The 24,581-nt window shown below is 45.4% G+C and overlaps 3 protein-coding genes across 4 annotated transcripts; all 3 read right to left on the bottom strand.

The window, feature by feature from the left end:
• Nucleotides 1–3,881: 3,881 nt before the first annotated feature.
• Nucleotides 3,882–8,295, bottom strand: LOC133901736 (cyclin-D2-1-like). 2 transcript variants are annotated; one of them, XM_062343204.1, is made up of 6 exons: nt 7,828–8,295; nt 7,490–7,576; nt 5,690–5,788; nt 5,372–5,573; nt 5,154–5,284; nt 3,882–5,033 (listed from the first exon to the last, which is right to left on the bottom strand). In XM_062343204.1, the coding sequence occupies exons 1-6, from the start codon at nt 8,071–8,073 to the stop codon at nt 4,848–4,850; spliced, it is 951 nt and encodes a 316-aa protein (XP_062199188.1). In that variant the 5' UTR covers nt 8,074–8,295; the 3' UTR covers nt 3,882–4,847. The 2 variants fall into 2 exon arrangements, with proteins under 2 accessions (XP_062199188.1, XP_062199189.1); XM_062343205.1 differs by having other exon boundaries at nt 5,690–5,785.
• A 5,926-nt stretch (nt 8,296–14,221) lies between these two features.
• LOC133901805 (protein PLASTID REDOX INSENSITIVE 2, chloroplastic-like) lies at nt 14,222–16,816 on the bottom strand. Its single transcript, XM_062343310.1, has 3 exons — nt 16,523–16,816; nt 16,307–16,408; nt 14,222–14,591 (listed from the first exon to the last, which is right to left on the bottom strand). Exons 1-3 carry the CDS (start codon nt 16,754–16,756, stop codon nt 14,403–14,405), a joined length of 525 nt encoding a protein of 174 aa, XP_062199294.1. The 5' UTR covers nt 16,757–16,816; the 3' UTR covers nt 14,222–14,402.
• A 358-nt stretch (nt 16,817–17,174) lies between these two features.
• Nucleotides 17,175–20,525, bottom strand: LOC133901806 (succinate dehydrogenase subunit 7, mitochondrial-like). Its single transcript, XM_062343311.1, has 3 exons — nt 20,302–20,525; nt 18,549–18,651; nt 17,175–17,448 (listed from the first exon to the last, which is right to left on the bottom strand). The coding sequence occupies exons 1-3, from the start codon at nt 20,416–20,418 to the stop codon at nt 17,405–17,407; spliced, it is 264 nt and encodes an 87-aa protein (XP_062199295.1). The 5' UTR covers nt 20,419–20,525; the 3' UTR covers nt 17,175–17,404.
• Nucleotides 20,526–24,581: the final 4,056 nt, after the last annotated feature.

The following is a 24,581-nucleotide window of genomic DNA, read 5'->3' as shown; positions in this document are numbered from 1 at the left end:
ACACCCTCAAGTAGCACTTCTTGTCCATCATACATCTTCAGTTTGATATTGCCGACTCCCATAACACGGTAACCCGTGTCATCTCCCAAACGAGCAAGACCAAAATCACCTTTAGAGTATGAAGAGAACCACTCCTTGTTTGATGTTGCATGATATGAACTTGCCGAATCTAACAGTCATGCTTCACCACAAGACTTTTCACTTGATAGCACGAGAAGATCACCATCGCTATCTGAGTCATCTTTCATGGAAACCACAATATTTGCCACACGCTTCTTCAGTTATGGACAATCTTTCCTTACTTGTCCCCAATCCTTGCATTTATAGCACTGTGGCCCATTCTTCTTCTTTTTCTTGTCAGTCTCCCTGCCTCAATCACCTTGATGAAAAAAGCATCTCCAGATGAACTCTCACCAGCATTGTTCTTCTTCCTTTGTTCATAAGCAAAAAAAGGCCGCAAGAATATCATCCACTTTGACTGCCTCTTTATCATACGTCCGTATTGTGACCAAGTGCTCATAAGACCTTGGCAAGGAATACAGAAGAATAATCGTCTTGTCTTCATCATCAATTGTCACCTTCACCTTCACAAGATCAGCGACAACTTGATTAAAGATGTTTACGTGCTCAGCAAGATCCAATCCCTCCTGCATCTTCAGCCCATACAGTTTTTGCTTCAGATACAGCTTCTGAGTCAATGTCTTGGACATGAATTGATCATCCAATTTATCCCAAATCTTTTTAGGTGATGTTTCATCCATGACATGGTACATGATCTGATCGGAGAGACACAACCTTATTGTCGCTGCCACTTGTGCTTGCATCTCCTCCCACTTGTCATCATCTACCTTGGTAGGCTTCTTGTCGCTGAGAGCTTTCAAGATACCCTGCTGCGCCAGCAAGTTCTTGACTCTCGTCTGCCAAAGCCCAAAGTTGCCAGTCCCGTCAAATCTCGTCACCTCGAATTTGGACCCCATCGACGCCATATGCCTGTTGCCGCAGACCGCCGAATCCCGCTCACGTGTACCTCACATGTGCTGAACGTGCCTCCGCACGCTTGTCCCCACGCACCGCCTAGATGCACCACCACGCACACGCCGAACTGCGCGCACACTGCCTCGTACACTACCCGTGCACAATCTGTCGCTCTCGAGCCCCGTTGACAACCATGTTGCTTGCACACGACAAAGTCGACTTGCTCGATCGCCACCCGCTGTTCGCCGTCAACCGCCACAAGCAACGGTTCACGAATAGCTCGATTGCAATTCTCCCGTAATCCCGTGAACTTTTGTTTCTTCGGGTTTTTTTTCTCTACGCTCTGTTGCACCCACAACTTCTCGTTCGCACGCTTGTATTTATTTCCCAGGCCACAACACCATATCATTCGAGCAGGAAATCAAATCGACTCCTGTACGCACACAAATCGGTCTCCTGTACTCGTACGCCGGCAGTAGTCGGACTCAGCCTTTGAACCAATCTGCTCGACACGCCGAACACCCCATGGGACCCACTGAACGCTGCACGGGACCCATGCCTCCACACGAGCCACCGACGCCCGTCCGAGCCGACTGCCAGCGTCCTCCACGTTCCTGCTTCTCACATGCTCCCCCAGCTTGGGCCTCATCCATGAGCATCTCCCCGCGCGTCCCATTCGGTCTCCACGCAAGCGCGTCCACACACATCTCCTCTGGTGCCCACAGAGCCGTGACCGACTAGGACTCTAATGTCCAACTGACCGACCCCTGCCCAGCCACCTGGCGCTTCGCACTGTAACTCGATTAATCCCCGCCACCGCACGTCTCCAGCTGAGTCCAATCTGCCAAACATGCGGTTGATTTTTTTAATCCAAGTAGTCCTATGCATGTAGACCGCTGCATATGACTGCACGTATCTTTTTTTATCCACCAATGCATGAGACCGCTGCATGCAGATCCTAACCCCACCAGCCGCTCCACGCGCGTGTTCAGGCGACAAGGAAGCGTCCACTTGGCCACGCCTCCTTCGCAACTCCCGAACGCCTTCACAACTTCCGAAGTCCACCATGGCTTTCGCCACCGCAGTCGCTGCTCCACCTTGAGAAAACAACATCCGCTCCGATCTGGATTGACTGCCCGTCAATCAGACCGTGAGTCGAAGTCGCCGCCTTGTCCGCGACGTCTTCTAGCCACACCGTCAAACCTGTCCGTCACGTCTGACCAACCCTTATTGAACAGCAGCCATCAGCCGCCATCAACCCGATCTCCACATCTGGACGGATCCCTGTTGATGCATCCCATCAGACGGTTCAAGCTGCAGCGCTCAAAGTGTCCGAATCTACCGACCAAATTGTCGATCGCCGCCATGCTCCACCTTGCGTCGTCCTTCCCAGACCCGTGCAAGCATTGCACAGTGTGGAACATATCCTCGTGTCTTTCCTTGATCTTTCTTCATAGCTCTAATACCACTTGTTAGGATTTTAGCGGAAGCATCACCAGAATCATCAAGCAAAGCACAAGATCAACACAGAAGACACGATGTTTTTTAACGAGGTTCGGCCAAGTTGCCTACATACTCGGGGCATGACTACGGGCGTTCCTCCCCAACTGTTTCAGTCTTGCCCTTAGTTACAAAAGTGGTGCCTTCTATTTAAAAGCCTGAAATTAGGAGTTCGACTATAACTCTAATCCTAGCCCCACCTAATTACAACTCAAGTCTATCTGTAATCTACCATGTACACATATTTGACACATATTCCAACACGTACAGTTGTTTGTTTGACATTGCGCGTTCATTAGCAAGTAAATTCAAAGTGTGAGACTTTATATTCCTTGCTATCCAAGGCAGTTTCTATTTTTTTTTCTCGAACACACAGGAGAGTTCCTTACCTTTGTATTAAAGAGAGAAGAAACGAACTAGTACCGATGTACCCTTGTTAGCGGACCCAACACCACCCGAACACAACAACACACTCCTAATAGCATGGAACGATTACAAACGCGCCACTGAATAAAAAAACTCGACCAACATTTGACCCTAAGCCAGCCACAGGGTTGCACGCTTGCTAAACACCAAAGATTAGTCTCATCAGCGATCTCCAGAGGACCACTTGAACTCTTGGAGCTTCTCCATTAAAAACACAACTGTTATGGTGTTTCTATATCCACCACTCACCAAGGGAGTTGAACCCCTTCTGGTGTTGCTTCTCCACTTACGTGGGCCTTATGCCACCATTCCACAAACACCGTATCCTCCTGATCTTGTGTGAACGAGGCCAGTCCAACTCTGGAAAGAATACTCAACCAAATTCTCTTGCAAACACGCAGTTGGTAGGTAGGTGCTGAATGGTCTCATCCTATTGATCACAAAGTGGGCAGCGATCCAGGTGGGGCAGACCACGATGAGCTAAGCGGTCGGAGGTTCAGCGCCGGTTGCGGACTACAAGCCATAAGAAAATCTTGCACTTTAGTGGAGCCCACGACTTCCACAATCTCTTCTAAGGTTCAAAGCCGATTGAACCCGAGAAGAATGCCTTGTAGGCAGACCTTGTGAAGAATTGTCCCGTGGTTGTGTGCATCCAGACGTGGAGACCATCCTCATCTGGTAGCAAATCGACCTCCTCCACGGCGTCCCAAACCTACAAGAACTCGATCAACGCTTCGGTTGATAGACCACCACGGATGTCCTCCACCCACTAGCGATCGTGCAGGGCTTGGGGCACCATCAGCATGTTGGTGATGGGCTTAGGTACCGCAGCAAGGCAGTTTCTGTTATAGGATGACAGTGGAAGTGACAACTATGCAGCTCACTCAAATAACAAAATGTCAGTGTGTCACTCTGACCAATTACACAACCTCTGACTGAGAACAAAAGAGCAGGAGCACAGTGTTAAATCACACAGCAGCAAATAAAGCACATAAATTCTCTCCCCTTTTTTTCAAGCCAATTTAAATGGCAATATCTTTATTGATACACAAAAAAGAGATACAAATGGTAACAAACAGCAAGGGCCCCCCAAAAGCCTCATGCTTGGACACTGTTAGCCTGGAGATGGACAAATATTTCACTCCAGAGCATCACCACACTAGGGCATGCATGCATGTGCCTCCCAACACACATATGCCACCCCTGTCTCTATCTCTCTCTCTCTCTCTCTCTCTCTCTCTCTCTCTTCAGTAACAAACACCAACAAAATGCAAACAAACCACTCGGAAACAAACAAATTTTGCCCTCATGAATATGAACAGAGCTTGGCAGGGAGGACCGCATCTTGGCAGGAGCCCTGACCATTCTTTGACCACCTCATTTAACCCTACCATTCATCCACTGCATCTCATTGCAATTGCACTGCCTTCTTTCCATTTTTTCTTTCCTGATCCCATGGCTTCCTCACTGACCAATGAATGGTTTCTCAGCAACTCTGCATTGCGGGTGAAGACCCACATAGTGCAGCACAGAGAAACACAAATGTGTCTGCTGCCTATCTTTCTCTTTCCCAGTTTCTCTCTTTTTTTTAAGGACCGGCCCCACATTACCCGGAGTATTCTTTGGAGGCCATACGGGGGCGTGCGACACCTGGGGATCGAACCCGGGTGGGCTTGGCCTCTCCCTGAGGCTTTGCCAATCGAGCTCCGTGCTTCACAGACTGGCTGGCAGTGCAGAGGCTGCCATGATGGCGTATGTCAATAGGACCAATCGAACAGGCAGAGTCCCCCCCCCCCCCACACCGAGGTGTAAAGAACCAAACCCAAAAGAAGAGAACAAATGGGTAAAAAAGGAGAAAGAATCACAAGAACACAACAAACTAGAAGAAATCAAATTAATCTGCAAAACCCCATGTAAATAATGCTATCTACTTGCGTTCTTCGTTTTCATGTGCCTGGTGGTGACCTCTTCCTCCTCTTTGTTGGGGGAGGGCAGGACGAAGAGGAATGTGAGGACAGCACCTCATCAGAGCAGCACAGGTTCACTGCTGCTGGTGATTCTGTGGTGCCTATCCTCTGCACATTGCCGATCACCAGCTGCTGCATCAGCTGGTAGCAGCTGCTGATCCCTTCCTATAAAGAGAAACAAAATGCTATTACATATTCCCAACGTACGCATTGCAAGTTGCAGCTTGGGACTAATGGTCAGCTGAATCTTTTGCTGTTATAATGTAGCATTTATTATCGAGTTACCTCTGCAAGGCCAATGCACCAGTTGACCGCGGCCCCAGGGCCGACGGACTCCAGCGACGGCGTCTCACCCATGGCGCAGAGCACCGCCGCTGCGGCCATCGACGACGGGCAGTGGTCCAGGAACTCGATGTCTGTGGAAATTCACATTTTTGCAGTTCATTAGTTACCGGTGTCAGTCGCGTGTGTAGCGCACACACACACTCCAGCCGGTACATTACCATGTATTGCAGCCAGAATCACTCGTGTGGCCCGGGCAATGAGGCATCTCGTGTGCCTCCCTCCCGGATCGACCTTGCACGCGAAGAAGTCGATGAAGGTGAACGGCGTGACCGACCGGAGCCGCCAATTCAGCGCCATCAGGACGAGGAGCTCCATCCGACCGATCGTCCGCGGCTCGAAGACGTACCTCGTGCCGTCTACCTGTCAATGCACAATGTTCATATATGCAACTCTGATGATCACAGCACCCTCTGACGATTAATCTCAGAGCTCATGAGGCTGATCACAGTGGTTGAGGAAGATAGTGGCGTAATTGCCTGTAGGTCCAGGAGTGAGGGCACCACGGTCTCCTCCATCTTGGCAGCCAGGGAGAGGCAGGTCACAGCCAGCAGCTGCATCGCCCATCCGTCTTCCTGCTGCGTGCATCGAGGGGGAAAGGCACAAAGACACCGCAATAAACATACTGGAGTAAGTATCCAACAAAGCAAGAACAGTCGGATAATATCTACTATGTTCTTGTATCTCTTGTTCTTTTATGAGCAACATGACAAATCAAACTTCAAATTCTGAAACTATTTGTACACAAGGCAGCCAAGCCACTTAGGTGTAGGACCATGGAGATTTTAACAAAGATCTTCAGTTCACATGACAAGCACACAAGTAGTTATTTTTTAAGAGTCTGTTTGTTTCAGGCTGTTTCTGGCTTCTGCTTCTGTTAGAAATTCAGAAGTCAGAAGTCTAAACAAACGGGTTTGCTGAAAAGTGGCTTCCAGAGAAACCAGAAGCTTACTTCTGAGGAAATAAACTAAAAGCTGAGAAGCTAGTTGAGAGTGGTTTTTTTAGAAGTAGTGTACTGAGAAGCTAAAAAATTATTGTAAAATTCAACCGCTAAAATTCAAAAGCAGCTTTTTAAAAAAACCAAAAGCACAGCTTTTCAGAGAAACTAGAAGCAGAAATCTAAACAAACAACCCTAAGACAAGCTGGGGCATACATTGATTGTTACCTACATATACACAAGGGTCTTCAACCTCAAGAGTTATGCTCTGAGGAAGGAGATAGAGGACATTAGGAGGAGCAACCAACAAACACTGTTGCATTAGCACTCTAATAATCAATATTACCGTCCTGAAGAAAGATGTGCACAGATTTTAATTTAAAGATTGCTTCCAAGTTCCAGCAAAGGTTGGTGAGGTTGGTCTTCAGTCAAAGCACGGTCTGGAGAACCATATTACCTCAGCATTAATCCCTGAAGTTTCAGAGAGTGACGTCAGCATGCCATGCTCTTGCTTTGTTTTGCTTTTACAGTGAAGGAGGTCCTACTCTATTATATGGTTGGTTGTTTCATCTTCATCTAACATATATAAATCCAAGAGCTTGTGTTCAGAGAAACACAGCAGCACAAGGCAACAAAAAGTCAGAAAAATAATGCTGCTGCCCATTTCAACCAGGGCAGGTGGTGCATATGACTTGGTGCAGATGAGATACTTTGCAGTGTTAACAGCTAGCTAGCTTGCATGCAGCTTGTGTTCTTTTCCTTTGGTTCAGATTCAGATGAACTACCACCCCACCCCACCCCACACAATGCACAGTCACAGAGGCTGGGAGATGAGATGCATGGAATAAATGTGTGGAGCAAGGTAGCATTAGCAAAGCATAATGATAAGGTCTGTTCCAGTTCCACACAGTAAAGCGTCAGCTTGCACTAAAGCATGGCGCAAAGCAAACCAAAAGACCCCTCTGTCTTGAGTGCATAAACAAATCCCCACAGCCCCTGCAGCTGCCGCCCTCATTCCGTGTAAGGGCGGAGAGGTAATTTGGCTTGGTGATTAATTGATTAATCCACACAGACACGCTCCTCCAAATCTTTTCTTTTTCCACACCAACATCAGCACTACTGCACTTTGAGCATGACTTCCCACTGACAGCCACCATACACTGTGTATGGCTATGGCACCATACTTCGTCGATGGCCACCACCATACTCATCATATGAAAAGAATTGAGAAGAGGAAACTATAATCGACCCATCAGAATTCACACATGGTGCTCATATATATGGATGTGACTGAGTAGCTGGTATATAGCGAAATAGCGATGGCGGCGGCGGCGAGCTTACCGGCAGACTGTGGAGGGAGAGGAACCTGTCCATGTAGTTGACGGCGAGGTAGGCTGTCAAGGGAAGAAATCCATAGTATTCTTGCACCTGATGATGATTGAGGAGAGAAAAATGACAACATATATAAGATGAGACTGCTCGCTGACTTAATACATCTGAAAACTAAAATTGGAGTTAGAGCAAGAACAGTATGAGATATGTAGACATGACGACATATACGATTAGTACTGGGAAGAACACAAGCTAACATGCATGGTGCATCTAAAGGAATTCGTCAGGACGGTGCATGTCAGCTAGCAGCCTAGCATATGTGCGTATGGCCTCGCGAGTTGCGTCACCTTGAGAATCCATGCAACCAACTCGGCCCGGGCGGCCGGATCGATGGACCTTGACCGGAGCCGGTCGGGGTAGTCGGGGCGAGGCGAGTACTCGGCCTCGCCGCCGATGAGCTCGGCGATGGAGGCCGACAGCTCCTCCTCGCCGGCGGAGCAGCACTCGTCGTCGTCGCCGGTGCAGGAGGCACTGCCGGCCGCGGCGCCGAAGAAGACGTCCTCGGCGCAGAGGAGGTACGCGTCGTCCGGCATGCCGCCGGCCGGTGTGGGGCCGTCACTGGGCGGCCATTGCTGTCGCCAAGGAGAAAGAGTGCGCGGCCTAGTGGCGCAGAAACTGACAGGCAGGCTCGGTCGTGGAAGTGATGAGGCGGTGGTGTGGCAGCTAATAGCGTAGCGTGAGCGATCGATGCGACAGCACTAGAGGATATATAATACCAGCTCGCCGAGCTACAAGCACCAGACTACTAGCTAGTGTGTGTGTGTGTGCAAGTGCTCACCATGAGGTATATATATGAGCTTAGGTTAACTATCTTTAATTTGTATGGTGTAGTAAAAGAAAAAAAAATGGTTCCGTGACTGATAAGTGGGGAATGATTGGCAAATGGAAGGGTGTTGCGTCTCGTCTTTTTATACACGTGGGCATGTCATCGTCTCTGGTCACTCGAGAGTCGAGAATTTGCCACTCGACGACCCACTGTCAGTGAGACTGTGCGGCAGATGTCGAAATGGCAACAAAAGTAATTATAACTTCTCTTCTCAATAAATGTTTAGTAGACTTGGTTATTTTTAAAATATCCTAGCCTATATGTCTGTGATGCACTCAATCGTAGTAGACTTTGAAGTACTTTGTGGACGGTGCGATCGCTCTTGCGACTTGGATAATGGATACATGTTAGGGGTTGTGGCACCTGTTCCATGTTGCCGGCTTAGCCCACTCCTTAGTTCACTCTCTCTCACCAGTAAGTCAGGTTTGCCTATCAGCTCCAACCTCCCGCTCCCTTCGCGCCCGCTTCACGCTCGCTCCCGCTCGCTGCACCAGTAACTGCCGGCCAAAACCGTCACGCCCACGACACCGAACCGCTCCGACATAGAGGCTGCCTACCTCCCAGCTCTGATGCCGCCTGGTCGCCGCCCACTGCCTTGGCCCTGTGGTGAGTCGTACTGTCATTTTAATACATAGAAATTAGCACCCTTTTACTTAAATCCTAGGTCCGTCACTAATGCGGGCATCGGCGGGATTATCACAGGAAACAGCATTCTCAGTCAGACAAATGGATTTCACCTAAGAAAGGGGCATGCTGACATGTGGGTCGAAGCGTAAGTGACTAGAGTAGGTCATGCCTGGCAGCCATGATTGGGGCACGGATGGTCAAGATCTACTCGAGCCAGGGGGAGATCCGATCCGATCCGATCCATCTGTTGGGCTTGTCGATACGGTGTACGTACTCGCCATGCTGATCCCGTCCGAGCTGTGCTTGCTCCGGTGGTGCACGAGGTCAGGCTCGTGTCTCCCGCTCAGAAATGGAAGGAGAGGATAAGAAACCAGGGAGGCAGTGATCTGCTCTGCTGGCTCGTCGTGTGGTGTCTGGTCCGTCAGGCGTATCACGCATGGCGACATGGGAACGAACGGCTTCTGTACTTTATATACCCTCACGGATTTCATATGAGCAGTCACGTCGGTGTGTAATTTGACTGGCCGATTGATCGACGGCAGTTGTATAAGTATGCCCTGTGCAACTGTATGCGGCGAAAGTGTTTATATCAAAGATGCATTATTGAATGTTTAAGACAACGGGAAAGTTGCATGCTCCCTCTGTTTGTTTTATGTTTGATGTTTTAAGCTCACAAAGTTAAGCAGAAGAATATGTCTGACGCATGGGCCATAGCGATAAGAAAGTGTGGCAAGCCTTGATTCTAACCGTGAACCAAACAACAGGCTAAGAAACTATGGCGCAACTAAACTGTGATGTGACAGTGTTTGGCCGTGTACCAAATAGACCCTTGTTATTCACAAGTTGTGATATAACTAGTGGTAAAATGAACAAGGTAACTAGCTATAACTATGTAGCTAAGATATTGTAGGGCTATGCCGAAAAGGTGGCCACATGGACATAGTTAGTAAAAGGCAAGCTAGGTGACCACAATACAATGTTGATATCTAGTGTACTGCTTGCGCATTTACATCTCTAGGATGAACGATGGAGCCCTGTCGGAGCTAGCATAAATTGACACGTTGTACCCTAGCACTACATGCATACCTCACAAGCCATTACAGTATCCCCACAAGCTCACGTTGTAAGTCGCACGCGATGAACATCCAACGCTGTATTGGAATACGAAAATTTCACTAGGATATATGGAATTATATTTATATTGAGATTTATGTTAAAGATAAGTGAAAAATAACCATAAGATAGGTGATAGAATCAACAGATCAGTGGGAGGGAGAGATGGACGGTCGAGATAATCCGTACATACGCAAGGACATACTATGACACCCCAAAATTTCAAAATTGAGATGTGAATATTTTTAAAACAGTAAAATAGCATTTTATTATTTATTTAAAAGTCTTTCCTAATTTTTGGCATTTAAAAAATGAGTTTATTTCTAGTGATAAAATATTTTATTTGGATTCAAAGCTTTCCAAAATGCCTCTCTGAAATTTTCTGGATTCTATTTGAGTGTATTTGCTATTTATTTGAATTTTATTTTATGCTTTTATTGTTTTTATAAAAATTCTCTAATTCCTAAAACCCGAAAATCCTCTTGGGACGAATCTTAACCAAACCCCGACCAAAATCCTAATCTAAACCCAGCCCCACTCTTCACTCCCAACCTGAGCCGAGGCCCATTTTTTCGTTCCTGGGCCAAGCCGGCCGAAACCCAGCCTCTCCCCTGGCCCACACTCCCTCCCTCCTCTCTCTCTCTCTCTCCCACACATCCCCCACCTCCCGCTCTCTCTCCCTAACCGTCGTCGCGCCCACAATCTCCACCACGCCCCCACATCGCTCGCTCCCTCTCCATTTAGGTCGGTCCCGCGCATAGCCCTGCAGTTCCACACCCCACCCCGTTGCTCTCATCGTCCCTCCAAACCCAGAGCACCACCGTGACAGTCGTCTTCTCCGGCCGCCACCTAGTGTCATTGTGCCGCCTCCTCCCTCGGTCTCTAGCCCGAGCAAAGCCACCCTTAGCTTCAGTGCACCACGGTAACACCCGGTGCATCTCCCCTAATGCGATGGACCACTGAGAGCTGTCATCACCGTACAACTGTGGCAGTCGTCGATCCCCTTCACCGTGTGCGTGCCTCCACACGTCGCAACTAAGGACGAGCACCTCCTCGAGTCCACGGAACGTGGCCACCTCTTCTGAGCCGACTGACGCCGCACCCGACCCAGCATTGCTGTCACAGCGCCACCTCATCGTCGTCCCCTCTGCTGAGCGCACGCCCCGCCCCATCTCTAACAAAGCTAAGCCCACCTGCAACGCCCTCACATTGGCATTGTGCCATGGAGTCACCCTCCATGTTGCTCTTGAGCCCCGCATCTCCACCGCCGCTGACAACGCAAGAGCATGGGAAGCCTTCTCTGCCGCTCCTCGTCGTCGTTCTGCCACCGCAAGCTGTTTCCCGCCGAGCTCCGGTGAGCATTTCCACCCTTCACCATCGCTGGTTTTCCTCGCTGCACCCCAAGGCCCACTAACCGCCTCTTCGGCATCGCAGAACCGCAGGCCAGCCTTCCTGATCATCAATTGTGCTCTGACCGCGACGTCGCCTTCTCGCCATCGCTGACCACCGTCGAGCCATCTCCGATCGCCGTGAAGCTCCCGGTGGGAATCCCCGTCGCCACCTTGTTCATTTGCGCCGTTCCCCGTCGCTTTTGGTAGCCTGTAGAACTAGATCGAGCATCACCGGCGATGCTCCGTCCATGTTCGAGACGGCGCCGCCGCTTCCCTATCACCGTCGGCCGCCAAACTTTTCTATTTTCACAAATAAGCCCTTATCAGCCCTTGCTATTTTACTTTTAGCCCCATGTAGTTTTGTTTATTTGCATATAGCTCCCTAAAATTTTACAAATTAGTCCCTGAAGCTTTCTATTTTTATAAAATAGCCCTTGTTCTTTTACAGAAAAGCCCTTATAGCTTAAATTCCTTATAACTTTTTCATACGAGTTTTGTTTTAGGTGATTCTTGCGCTCACGCGATCGTAGTAATGAATACTTTCCGCTATATGTTTTTCTTAGTGTTTACTTTTTTTGTTTGTCAGTAGTCCCGCGATTAGTCGATAACGTTCCGGAACAGTTCGAGGGACTTCAATATTAAGATTTTGAAGATCATTGAACAGCATCTAGGCAAATGTCCTTGATCACATTGACCTTATTATAAAAAAGTGTGTCTTTTACTTTTAGTTGCATGCTTGTCAAAATGAATCCCATTGCTAGGGTTTACTAGGTACTTCCATGATTATCCTTGTCGCATGTGTTGTAGTTTGGGTGTCGAGAGTAGAAATGCTTAGTTGTGTTGTCGAGTCAGATTATTTAAATGTTAATCTGTTTAATGGTCTATGCAACATGAACTGGTTTGGGTAATCTTTGTAGCAATGTGGAACATAGGGATTTGGAGTAGGAGGTGGTATGCACAGATGCGGGTATGCACTGTGGGTTGGTGGTAGTACTTGCTTGGGATCCTAAAGACTGGTTCTTGAAGCATGTAACCTGGCTGAACAGTGGAACCATGAGGTCTATATGGGTATGACCTGACCAATTAATTAGCCACCTATCTGATTCTGTAGGCATCAATAGACGGTTGAGTGGCACAAGATGGGGCCTCTATAGTGATGGAATCATTGTTAGTGGTGAAACCTTAGTAGCTGCTTACGGGTCAACGGGAGTTTTGTAAAGACCTTATAGTGATCTCCTAGCAGCACAATATAGGAAGTATGCAAGTGCTTGATCAGCACAGCAATACGGAGACTATCACCTGGTAATGCGAGTGATGAAATCACGACTTATGGGTAAAGTGTGCAAACTTTGCAGAGTATAAAACTGATCGATCAGCCGTGCTCACAATCCAGAGTTGTTTGGACTTCTTCTTGATTAGTTAGGATCAGGAATCTTAGATGCATGGTTTTGGTAGTCGAGTGGTGCTAACCTGATGAGTTGGTAGCCGGATATGGAATATCTGGTGAGTTTGGTAGTCGGATGGGATCCGATGATTTATTTTTGTAAAATCAGTGTTGTCACATATAGTAAATAGGGTTGCTATATTTTTTTTGTCCTATGTTAGAATGACATAGATACAGTAAATCTGAGTCAAGCCTTTGTTGTCTTAAGCTCTCATGTCATACTTTTTCACACTTGTAGAGTATGATATATACTCACACTTGCTATATTTTCAATAATAAATATTGCTTAGTTGGAGAATACTACGCGGAGGTTAAGAAAGCTAAAGACTATAATGAAGATGGAGCATCCTAGTTTGCGTTGCCTTCAGTCGATTGTCTATTGTGTACCCTGAAGTCTCATTGAAGTGTTCTCCCACTGCTGTTCAAAACTCTTGTATTTATTTCAATAAAATTGTTTTATTCAATATAAAACTATATATCACTTATAATATCACTATATATATATAATAAAACTGATCTTAATATACATATGAAATATACTTAATTATTCTTTTGAAAAGCTGGACGTAACACACGGAGTTGTATTTCCCCACTGCACTGCCACAGGCTCCGGCCGTCTATCACCGGATCGACGGACCAGGAAGCAGAGAAGGGGTCCGATCTGCCTACACGACAGCGCGTGATCTGCAGTACACACAAGAGGGACAAACAAAAAGAAAAAGGAGGGGACCATGCATACCTGCAAATGTATCTTACCTTCATGTACATGGACCCAAGCTGCCATTAGAGACGCTCACGGTCACGGGTCGTATCACTGCAGCGGCAGAGCTGAAGATGACAGCCACTCCACGCACCATAACTCGATGGATCGTGAAGCTCCGGCCGATGCACGGACGATCGTCAGAGCAGAGAGGCGGCCATTGAAGAAACACACCTCTGCTTCTTCCTCTACGTTGCATCATTCAGCTTCAGGCCTTTGAACGGTATGGGACCCGGGACACCGGGCCCCTGCGTGGCGGTGAACATTGATTGCACGCCATAGTTTCATCTCTCCATCAGTCCATTGAACGAACTGTGAACAAGGTCCTTTTTCACTTTGGACAGCCGTCGCAGGCGTTGATCCGGTCATCGTTCGTCCCTCGGTCCCTTAGAGCAGGACAGGTGCAGGAAGGGCCAAGGGGCGACATGGATTGGGGTTGGTGGCACCATCTGCAAGATTGTGACCTGCAACCATGAGATGGCAAAGGATCAAGTGTTCACAGTGGCTGACAAGTTAGTCATACTTCAGAAAAGAAAGGTCACACTTTCATTAAAATGGGAGGATCAAAATCTTATGTGTTTCAAGAGCTCGGATGATCTGATGACTAATCTAGAGTTCTAGCTTCAAGTCTAACTGAAAGATAGAAACTACTAATACAACAGTGGGTACAACAAACACAAGAAATAGATGCGAAACCAGCCCTAGTATTCTCCAGTCCAGGCCTTCCAATCCTTGTCGATATTCTTCTCAGCCCATGCGATAGCCGCGCGTGCAGCTTGAGGTGCACCGGGAAGCCCCTTCTCTTTGATCTCACCCTTCATGTCCAAGAATGGGTGAACCAGGAGCGTCCCAGGTCCACAGTAATCATGTTGCAAGAAAGATCCTAAGATCTGCCATTGAGAGCCATATGTTAGTGTTTCACCAGATTTCAAATCTTGTAGAAATGCTGGTTAAGGAGAAGCGCAATGTTGTCTCATCTAACATCAAACTATTGGCTACATAAACAATCCAAAAGAACCATCGCCTGTTCTTGCCTCTTAACTGCATCAGAGTAACAAGCTTCTATGTTCTTCCCAACTTACCATAGGTTCAATTGATGATTGGCAGAGCATATGAACACACAATAATACAGTTCAACCTAAGCAAGGTTGTAATTGGTGACAAGTCTGATTATTTCTCGCAAGAATTTCATAATCCCTAGTTTTTTCCTAGAATTAACACTTCAGTCCTAATCTGTATAACTTGCACAGTGCTCTGTCTCTGCAGTCTGCAGAAACTCCTACCCCAATAGAGCCTGATGGAACCTATGTAAAGATGTTTCGTAAGAGCAACTCCAACCGAGCTCTTATCCAACCCCCTACCTTATTTCGGAGGAAAAAAAGATCAAAAATCATCTCCAACCGACCCCTCATCCAGCCCCCGTTCTTTGAGGCACCCTCATTCTCCTCCCTCACCCCCACATCTAGGAGGTTGCAGCGAGCCCTTATCCGAGGCACGGTCGCCACAGACTTCTCCTTCCCGCCAGGTATGCCCACCTCCCCGTCTCCACACCGTGATGCCGCACCCGTGCCGCTGGCCCCCTCCCGCACCGCCTTGCCCGCGCACAGCCCCGCACGGCCTGCTCCCTCATGCCCGTGCTGCCCCGCCCGCGCCGTCACCCCCTACCAAGCTCTCCCATGTGGAGAGAGGGAGCTCGGGGAGAGGAGGTCGGAGAGAGAGGGAGGTTGGTCAGCAGAGAGAAGGAAGAGAGGTGGAGAGCAAAGGAGAAGTGAGAGAGAACTTGTTAGTTACAAGATATTAATAGAATAAAGGTGCATGGCATATAAGGGGTCAAATATAAAAGATCGGTTGGAGCGTGCTGAGAAATAGGTGGTGGAATTTGGATGAGTAGCCCCCTACTTAGAGGAATAAAAGGTCAAATATGAGTAGCCGGTTGGAGATGCTCTAACATATTTAAATTTTTGGCAATTCGGAATGTAACAAACTACCAACCAGGGTTTCAAAAACTGAACTTGGATTGAAAACTGGTCCCAGCGGTTTCATCGGTTTTCGTGAATACCACTCGAAAACTGACGAAAACCGGTAAAATTCGGAAAAAAATTGCCAAAAATTTTGAATTTCAGTTTGATTTTTTTTTTAACTTGACCGGTTTACCGAACGGTTTCTTGATGAGAGCCAGAGGGAATCGACTGAAAACCTCGAATACCGAACGATTTTCATCGGTTTTGTGAACCCTGCTACCAACCTCCAACACAAAACAGCAAGGAACATACGCATGTAAAGTTATAAACTCCGATGTTTGAATCCGGAAACATCATGAAAACATTGGCATCCTTCAGAGATGAGACACTCACTTCTCACTTCTCAGTCCTCATTCCACAATTGATTCAGGACATCTCGCTTACAGTGGCACCTCACTAATTTCCCGAACACATTCGTCCTCCTAGATGTTAATTCGTTCTCGCTAACTTTGATGCAACTACAACTCTCGACTTAAAATCATAAAATCCCGATCACCAAGTCACCATCCATCCCAAGAACTCCATGATGATAGATTACCCGCCAAGGAATACGAAGGTGAGTAGACTTAGGTGCGGATACATACCTCGGTGCAGATGTCGACGATCTCCTCGACGTGCTCCCCGAAGTAGTCCTCCTTCTTCTGCTCCAGCCGCCACGCCATGTGCTCCCTGAACTTGCTCGTCTCCTAAACCACCCCAAACGATGAGAGCGAGTGAGACAACTACTTGCTACAGCAGCAGCAAGACGCTCCAGGCCCCAAGTCGAAAGGGGGAAGAAAGAGAGAGAGAGAGAGGCTGACCTTCTCGGCGAACTCCGGGATGGGGTCCGGGAACTTGTAGTCGTCGTAGCCCGCGTTCTTGGCGCGGCGGCACACGAACTTCGCCGGCCGTGGCTGGCGGCTGCGGAGGCGGAGCCCCCTCAGCGCCGAGCGCCGCGCGGGGGCACCGATTTGGACGGGAGAAGAGCAGGGGAGAGTGAGGAGAGGAGGGTTCAAGGCCGCGGCCGCCGCCCACGCCCACGCCCTCGTCGCCATTGCCGGTCGGGTCAGTGGCTCAGTGCTCGTGTTGTCTCACTGAGTTTCTCCACTCTCTGGCTGCCTCCTTATCTGTTCGGAGGGTTTCATGTGCCGCGATGTCGGTTGGGGTGTGCCGTCCGATTTGAAAGGGAGGGCTGAGATTGTGGAAAGGAAACCTCCGTTGAGTTGCAGTACCCGGCCCAATTTGAAACACGATCGAAGACAACCTTGCGTGGAAATTGCCAAAATAGCACCTCCAATCAATCTGATCGATGCTCAGACGAACAATTAATTGCAGATAACTCAATACATCTCAAGAGTTAAAGCGCTATACATGACAACCCTAATGTTGACTGTTCAGTTAATATTTCGTTTTAGATTAAAAAAGGAACTGGTTATTGAAAATCATCTGCAGCACAATGGTCGCCCAGGGAAATGAAGTCAAGCAACGCCCAATCATCAAGATGTAAAGCTTGGATCACTTGTTTACAAGTAATTCTTGGCATAGAAACCATAGAGTTATTCGCAGACAAGGTTAACCTAGTTTATTTTATTTTACATGGTACGATCAACAAAGGAAGCTCAAAAACAGGAAGTGACACAATGTCACTTTATGCTGATGAATCAACTTTCTGGGATATCTGAGCACCCGCATTGTGCTTCCCTTCATTTTGTGCTTGTTGCCAATACAGCGATCTCGTAGCCACAGGCTGCACGATAATAAAAACAAAACAGCAAATCAGCCTAACTGTGGAACACATTCATTGAATGATAAAAATTTCTACAAATGCGGCATGGATGAAATGAAGTAGCCACTTTGTATTTGCTCTACTCCAGAAAAGTAGCTCCGGTAAGCATTCTGTAACAGTGCATAAGGTTTCCTCTTTGGAACATTCAGCTTTCTGCTTGTAGAGATGCATTACCGTGTAGTGTGTACATTCAATCAGGCAGTATAAAGGATAACACTCCACTCAAACCTACTGTTTGCAGTCTAGAAACTACTGCAAGTGTTACGTAGACTTCGTCAAGTAGTGTAAAAGAAAAATCTGCAGTGAAACCTTTCGCTGGCTGAAGGATTATGGGCATCATGCAGAATGATATAACCTCCTGATGCAATGTCCACACACACTGCTCACTATGTTGGGAAACTAATAACAATATTGTATTTCAAATGTATGTAAATGCAACCTAATCATACATCAACAGAAACTGACTTGTCAAATAGGAGTACTAACTTAGCACTGGAAACCTTGACATCAGAAACTAGCAAAAAGAAACACTTGGTAGTGGAAATTTAGGCAGCGAATAAGAGTTCAGGGACAATAGAAGTAGTGGTTTGCAGCAAATAATCATACCAAAGGAGCTGCCATGTGGAGCCATGTATTATAGCGCACTACTTACAAGATCAAGCAACATAGCCTATATTGCACTGCTTGCAACATCAAACAACATAGCCTTAACATGGTTCAACGCATTAACAAAAGATAATACACCACAGCTTCAATTAATAAAAAGAGTGGAATTTCAGAATTTAATTGTTGACATAGAAACGAAGAAATTCTACACTTTCCTACTAATATCAATACCAAGTTGGATTTTCTTTTTCTTCAAGGTAGAGAATTCACTACAAACAACTTTCAACAACATTCTTACATCATAAAAAAAACCTAACAAAATAATAGGTTTACACCAGTAGCTCAAATGGTCAACATGCATTCACAAGGTGCATAAATAACTGCACCATATGGTCCCACAGGTTTGAAAAGCTCAAAACTAGAAGGTAAGAAAAATTAAAATTAAGAAGACATACCAACAACAACAGCGATAGTGAGAACATTCCCAATCTTCGAGACCTGTTTCACACTATTCTTGTATGATTTGAACCTCTTTAAAGCAACATCCTCCTCCACAAGCTGCAAATTCAATGATTAAGTGTTAAAAAACTGAATTAAGAAACAACATGTTTCTGAGATTAAAACAACTGTATCACAAAGAAACTCAATAAAAAATTATACCAACACAAACATTAGTGCAATGTAAATATAACAAACTATGAAAATAAACACTACGTCACAAGGTGCTGCAAATTTAACAGCAGTAACAACAGTTTCACAACTTTGTTCCGGATCCCCCCAAAAAGAAACACAGATCGTCTCAAGGTCTATTTCAACATAAATTTGAATACAAAATACATAAAGATGTCACATGAGATTGAAAGTTACAAAGAGCATAGTTTCCACCAAGGTTCTAAAACTAGGTAATAGGTACTCGCTAGATCACGTCCCCTTGTAGCGAGTATAAGGTAATCAGCCTTTTACTAGACCTTTTAACAGGTTTTTCTTTTTCTATTTAATATATATATAGGTGTTTAAAAATCATCATTTTTTTCAACACAAGCAAGTAATTATAAATAAAAATGCAATTCAATGCACCATTCAACGATAACAAGTAATTATAAATCATCAGTTTAGCACTCAACAAGTGAAAGGCTATTTTTGCAACAAAGTAAAGCTCATAATTCATATGTTAATATTGTTTCAACTTCCAACCGCATTTTCTTCATATGACTACAGCTAAGGCTATGTTTTAGGCTGCTATGCCATTACCGATGTGGGCTAGGATGGGCGATACTAGGCCTTGTACAAGGCCTCTTAACCGATTTACCTAATAATCGGCTTATTATTCCCAGTAGACCTAGTATATACTAGGTTTTGCCTACTAGTACCAGGTTTAGTGACCTAGTCCTTGTACAAGGCCTAGTAAACCTAGTTTTAGAACCTTGGTTTCCACAGAAGAATACCAGGTGCAGAAGAACTAAAACCTATTATCATATATTCATATTTACAGAAAGCGGTCAAATTATCTCGAGAAATAGAAAGGCGAAATTGGACATAATCACAAAAGTTGCAGTTGAGCAATAAGTACAGCAAGTTCCCAGAATCCAAAATAGACAGTATCCACAATTATTAAGCTGCAGTGACTAGACACACCCGTGCAAGAGATGAAGTGTGGCATCTCTTCCTCAAATCCATTTGAATCATTCACAAGATATCAGCAAACCAAGGCACTAAACCAATTAATCCAGATGACATCTGATGCATTCTCTATTGCGAAATGCATACCATAAGACGCTACGACTTCTACATAGCTCAGTCCACCAACAAAGCACACATCTGGACAATTCTCACACGCGTAGTAACAGTGTAACACCATGAACTAGGGGGCAGCCCTAGTCCGTAAGGACCGTAACCATGGCTAAAGCAACACGACGTCGACCGTTTGAATCAGATGGCGAGCAGGAGCTTCCCTACGCGGTACGACCGTCCCTCCGAAGGCCAGCAACCACCCCGCGCCCAAAGGAAATCCCCAAATCACAGCACCCACGCCCACCTGTCGCCCTCAGATCGAATCGACGCACCTCTCGACTCCGCGCAGATCAGACCGGCAGGCGCGATCCAACTCCCAAACCCATGAATCGCAACGGAAATCCCTAGCGCGCCGTACAACCGCGCGGTCGAGACAACGAATCAAGGAGACAGGGATAGATAGTGGTGGGGGCTTACAGCTTTCTCGCGAGCGCCGAGCTCGACGTGGTAGCCGCGGCTGGGCTGGAGGTGAGGGTGCTGCGGCGGCGAGCGGAGGCGGGAGCGGAGGGAGGAGAGGAACGCGGGTTGGGCCATGGCGGAAACGGAGCGGGGAAGGGGTGAGGGGAGGGCAACGGCGGCGATGGTGGTCTGATGCGAGGAGACTGACGCGACTAACCCAGGGCTATTATTTTCGCGATTTGGTCCCTGGTTTATTGCGTTTTCTCAAGGAGAAGGATCCGAGCCCCTTCTCATGAAAATGCTTGAATAGGTGACCAATAGAGCTGAGTGCTCGTGCCTTGCAAAAAAATATAAATATTTAATATAATAATATTAAGTATAAATTTAAGGTATGTAGATGTAAATATGTCAGGAGAGTGCCTCCGAATAAATGTCAGGAGCGATACCGTAATTTAATTTCAGATGTAATGAAAAAAAGAGAATGTTATCTGCTAATTTTTGTCTTAATTAATTAATTTATTTTTATTAGTAAAATGAATCATATATCCATAGTCAGTAATGAGACGGTGTTGCTAGAGGATAAAAATAGATAACAAAAGTGAGTAAATTATTCAAATTTTGTAAGGGTTTATTAGATGAGAGAAGTGTAGAGGAAGATATGATATAAGAACTAATTCATGTTTTATACAGTAGAGATCTTATAAAAATGATAGGAAAAAAAATAATTTTCGTGTTAATCCAAAGATCCGGTCTAATATCTGCATATTTACACGAGCTCCTGCAAATTTAAGTTATATATGTTAATCTAAAGTATCCCTCTATCTTTTTTACCAATAAATAAATAAAATGATGGAAATTGAAGAGATTTTATGTTATTTGAGTTTCATTCATTTCGTGCACAATAAATTGGGTTTGTGAACCTTTCTAAAAATAGTTCACGAATTATCTTGCGAAATTTTGCACCAAAATTCGGGCTCAGCTTGGAGACGTGCTAGGAGAACGCATGCGCAGTAACCCAAACCGTGACCGAGACATCCATGTAGGTTGTTCTATCACAAACACCGGCTCCAAAATGATAAGTACTAAGGGAATAGAATTACAGAAGGCAGGGTCAGCTTTCCTAGCACATCACATTCTGGGAAATACAAAGTCAACAGAGAATAGCAACCAAGCTATGAGCCCAATAAAAATCCCAGCAGGAGATTCTAATCGACCAAAACACAAAACCAACCAGCAGACTACCAACGTGACTCAAGACACGTGCTCTCGTTTTTATTCAGTTAGTAAAGAGAAATTCAAATAGAAACCGGAATATTTTAAATTGGAACATAAGGGATTTGAATGTTAAAGATAAATATCTAGCAGTTAAATCTAAAATCAAGAAAAGTGCTTGTGCCATCTTTTGTTTGCAAGAAACAAACAAGGAAACGATTTATAGTTCCTTTGTGAGGAAAATTGTCCCCAAAAGATTCAATAAATTTGTTGTTGTTCCTTCTGTTGGGGTTTTAGTGGTATTTTAGTTTGATGGAATGGGTCTTTGTTTAGTGGACAAGTTACTTTCTTACCTCCCGTTTGGATAGGTTTTTTTTTAGTTTTTTTCCTAAAAAAACCAGAAGCTATCCAAATGATTGGCTTCTGGCCCTCGCTTCTGGTGGTTTTTGGCTGGCTGAGAAAGTGGTTGTGACTGAAATAAACTAAAAATTGAGAAGCAGGTTCTGATTGACTTTTCTGGCTTTTAGGTGTGCTGAGAAGCTAAAAATTTGTTATAAAAGCCAATAACCAAAATTCAACAGCCACAGTCGCTTCCTCAGCTAGCCAGAAACTCTGAAACCACAGCCTATCCAAACGAACCCTTAGTTGTCTTTGCCCATCGCCGTTGTCTTTGCCCATCGCCGTTGTCTTCAATTCATCATTGAATAATGAACAATGGACCTTCACCACTGTTTATGGGCCATGTCATGGAAGAGAAAGGGAGGAATTCATTAATTGGTTTAATAATATCCCTATTGATGATGAAGCAAACTGGCTTTTTTTATTAGAGACTTCAATTTTTATAGGTCTTTGGAGGATAGAAACAAACCGGGTGGAAACATGCATGACATTTGTATCTTCAATGAAGTAATCAACAATCTAGGACTTTTTGAGATTCCACTTAAAAGAAGAAAATTTACATGAAGTAATATGCAATAAGATCTTCTTCTTGAGCAATTAGACTGGTGCTTTACCTCAAGTAATTGGATACAAGATTATCCAAATATTTTGTTTTCACCTCTTGCCAAGCCCACTTCTGACCACATCCCTGGTATGATACAAATTGGTACTAAAATACCTAAAGCTCCAATTTTCAGGTTTGAGAATTTTTTGACAGATCAACCCAGTTTCATAAATATAGCTCCTATTAGAGCAAGTAATAGTGTCACCAGATTATTTGCAAAATTCAAACTCCTAAGGAGAATTTTGAAAAGATGGCGTGAAGGGGATTTCTAATCTTAACAAGCTGATTGAAAGTTTCAATGAAGTTCTAGCTGTCTTGGATAAGTTGGAGGACAACATAAATCTTTACATCCAGAAGTGAAATTTCAGAAAGATTTTAAAGGATTGAATCTTAAATTTACTCAAATTCAAGAATGAGTATTGGAGGAAAAGATGTACTATCCGATGACTATTTTTTGGGGGATGAAGGAACCAAATTTTTTCATGCTGTTGTCACTGAGAGATATAGGGAAAATACTATTACTCATCTGAAAGCTCCTAATGGAAGGATTGTCACTAATCATATTGAAAAAGCCTCTACTCTTTTATGGACTTCCAAGAATAGAATGGGGAATTTGGCTAACTTGTGTATGAATTTTAATTTGGGTGAGCTGGTTCAATCTCATGATAATTTAGAGTTCCTTCGAGATCCCTTCACGGTGATAAGCCTCCTGATCCAGACGGATTCAATGTTGGCATATTATAAAAAAATGATGTATATGGTCTATGCAATGATTTTTACAATGGTAATATTGATTTGAAGGCCATCAACAATTATTTCATTACTTTGATTCCTAAAAACAACAATCCTGATGGAGTTAATGATTATAGGCCCATCTCTGTACTCAATTCAGTGTTGACAGTGATTACCAAGTTGCTAGCAAATAGACTTCAATATGTTATTTTATCTCTTGTGCATAAGAGTCAATATGGTTTCATCATGACCAGAATTATTCAAGATTGCTTCACATGGACTTATGAGTATTTGCATCAATGTCATCAAATAAAAGAAGAACTAGTTATTCTCAAGCTGGATTTTGAAAAGGCTTTTGATACTATTGAACATAATTATATTCTAAGTATGCTTAGGCAACTAGGATTCAATCAAAGATGGGTAAAGTGGATGAAAAATATTCTAAATTATGGATCTTCAGCAATTCTTCTTAATGGAGTGCCTGAAAAAAAATATAAGTGCAAAAGGGGTGTTAGGCAAGGTGATCCCCTCTCACCCCTGCTCGCTGACCTTCTTCAATATTTGATTATAAAGCTCAAAATTTGGGAATTATTTCAAAACCTCTCCAAGGTACTGGTGAAAGTGATTTTTCTATAGTGCAATATGCTGATGATACTATTCTAATTTTGAAAGGTTCACATATAGAACTTTTCTGTTTAAAAATTTTATTGCGGACCTTCACATCTTCCACAGGTTTAAAAGTTAATTTCTCAAAGTCTTGCATGGTTCCAATTAATATTAGTCAGGATAAGATCTGTTTGTATCTCCAACTTTCTCACTTATGTGGGTCGTCTTCAGATGGTGAGGTAGTAATTTCTGCCTTACCCACATACACGATGGTAGTTACGAGGCTATTTTTGTTAAACCGTGAAAACTAGTTTTTGCCAAACCACTGACAGAAAACTAGTTTTCGCCATGAACAGTGGCCCCCGAGCACTCGGTTCCCCGAGGACCAAGAGATGGCGTTTCCGGGAGAGAGTGCTCAGGGATGTGAACAGTGACCCCGAGCACTCGGTTCCCCGATGGCCCAAGAAGTCCTTCGCTGGTGGCCCCCACAGGGGTCCAGCGGTGAGGTGTCAAACAGTGAAAGGCCCGATGTCGCATTTAAGAGGACGCGTGGCCTGTCACTTCCAACTGCTCCTGCCACGCTCGGTGTCAGTCCCTGCCACATCCTGGCGGAAGGGCGTTGGGACATTTAATGCACGGGTCCCATCCCGCGTCATTCGGCGCGCCTCAGGATAGCATCGCAAAGCCCAAGGCGCCCCGCCTGCCGCCCTGCTGTGTCAGACGAGCAAGACCGGGCGGGCACGCC

The sequence above is a fragment of the Phragmites australis genome, chromosome 20 (genome assembly GCF_958298935.1).
Source record: "Phragmites australis chromosome 20, lpPhrAust1.1, whole genome shotgun sequence".
Lineage (NCBI taxonomy): Eukaryota > Viridiplantae > Streptophyta > Magnoliopsida > Poales > Poaceae > Phragmites > Phragmites australis.
This window is presented reverse-complemented; position numbering and strand designations above follow the sequence as displayed.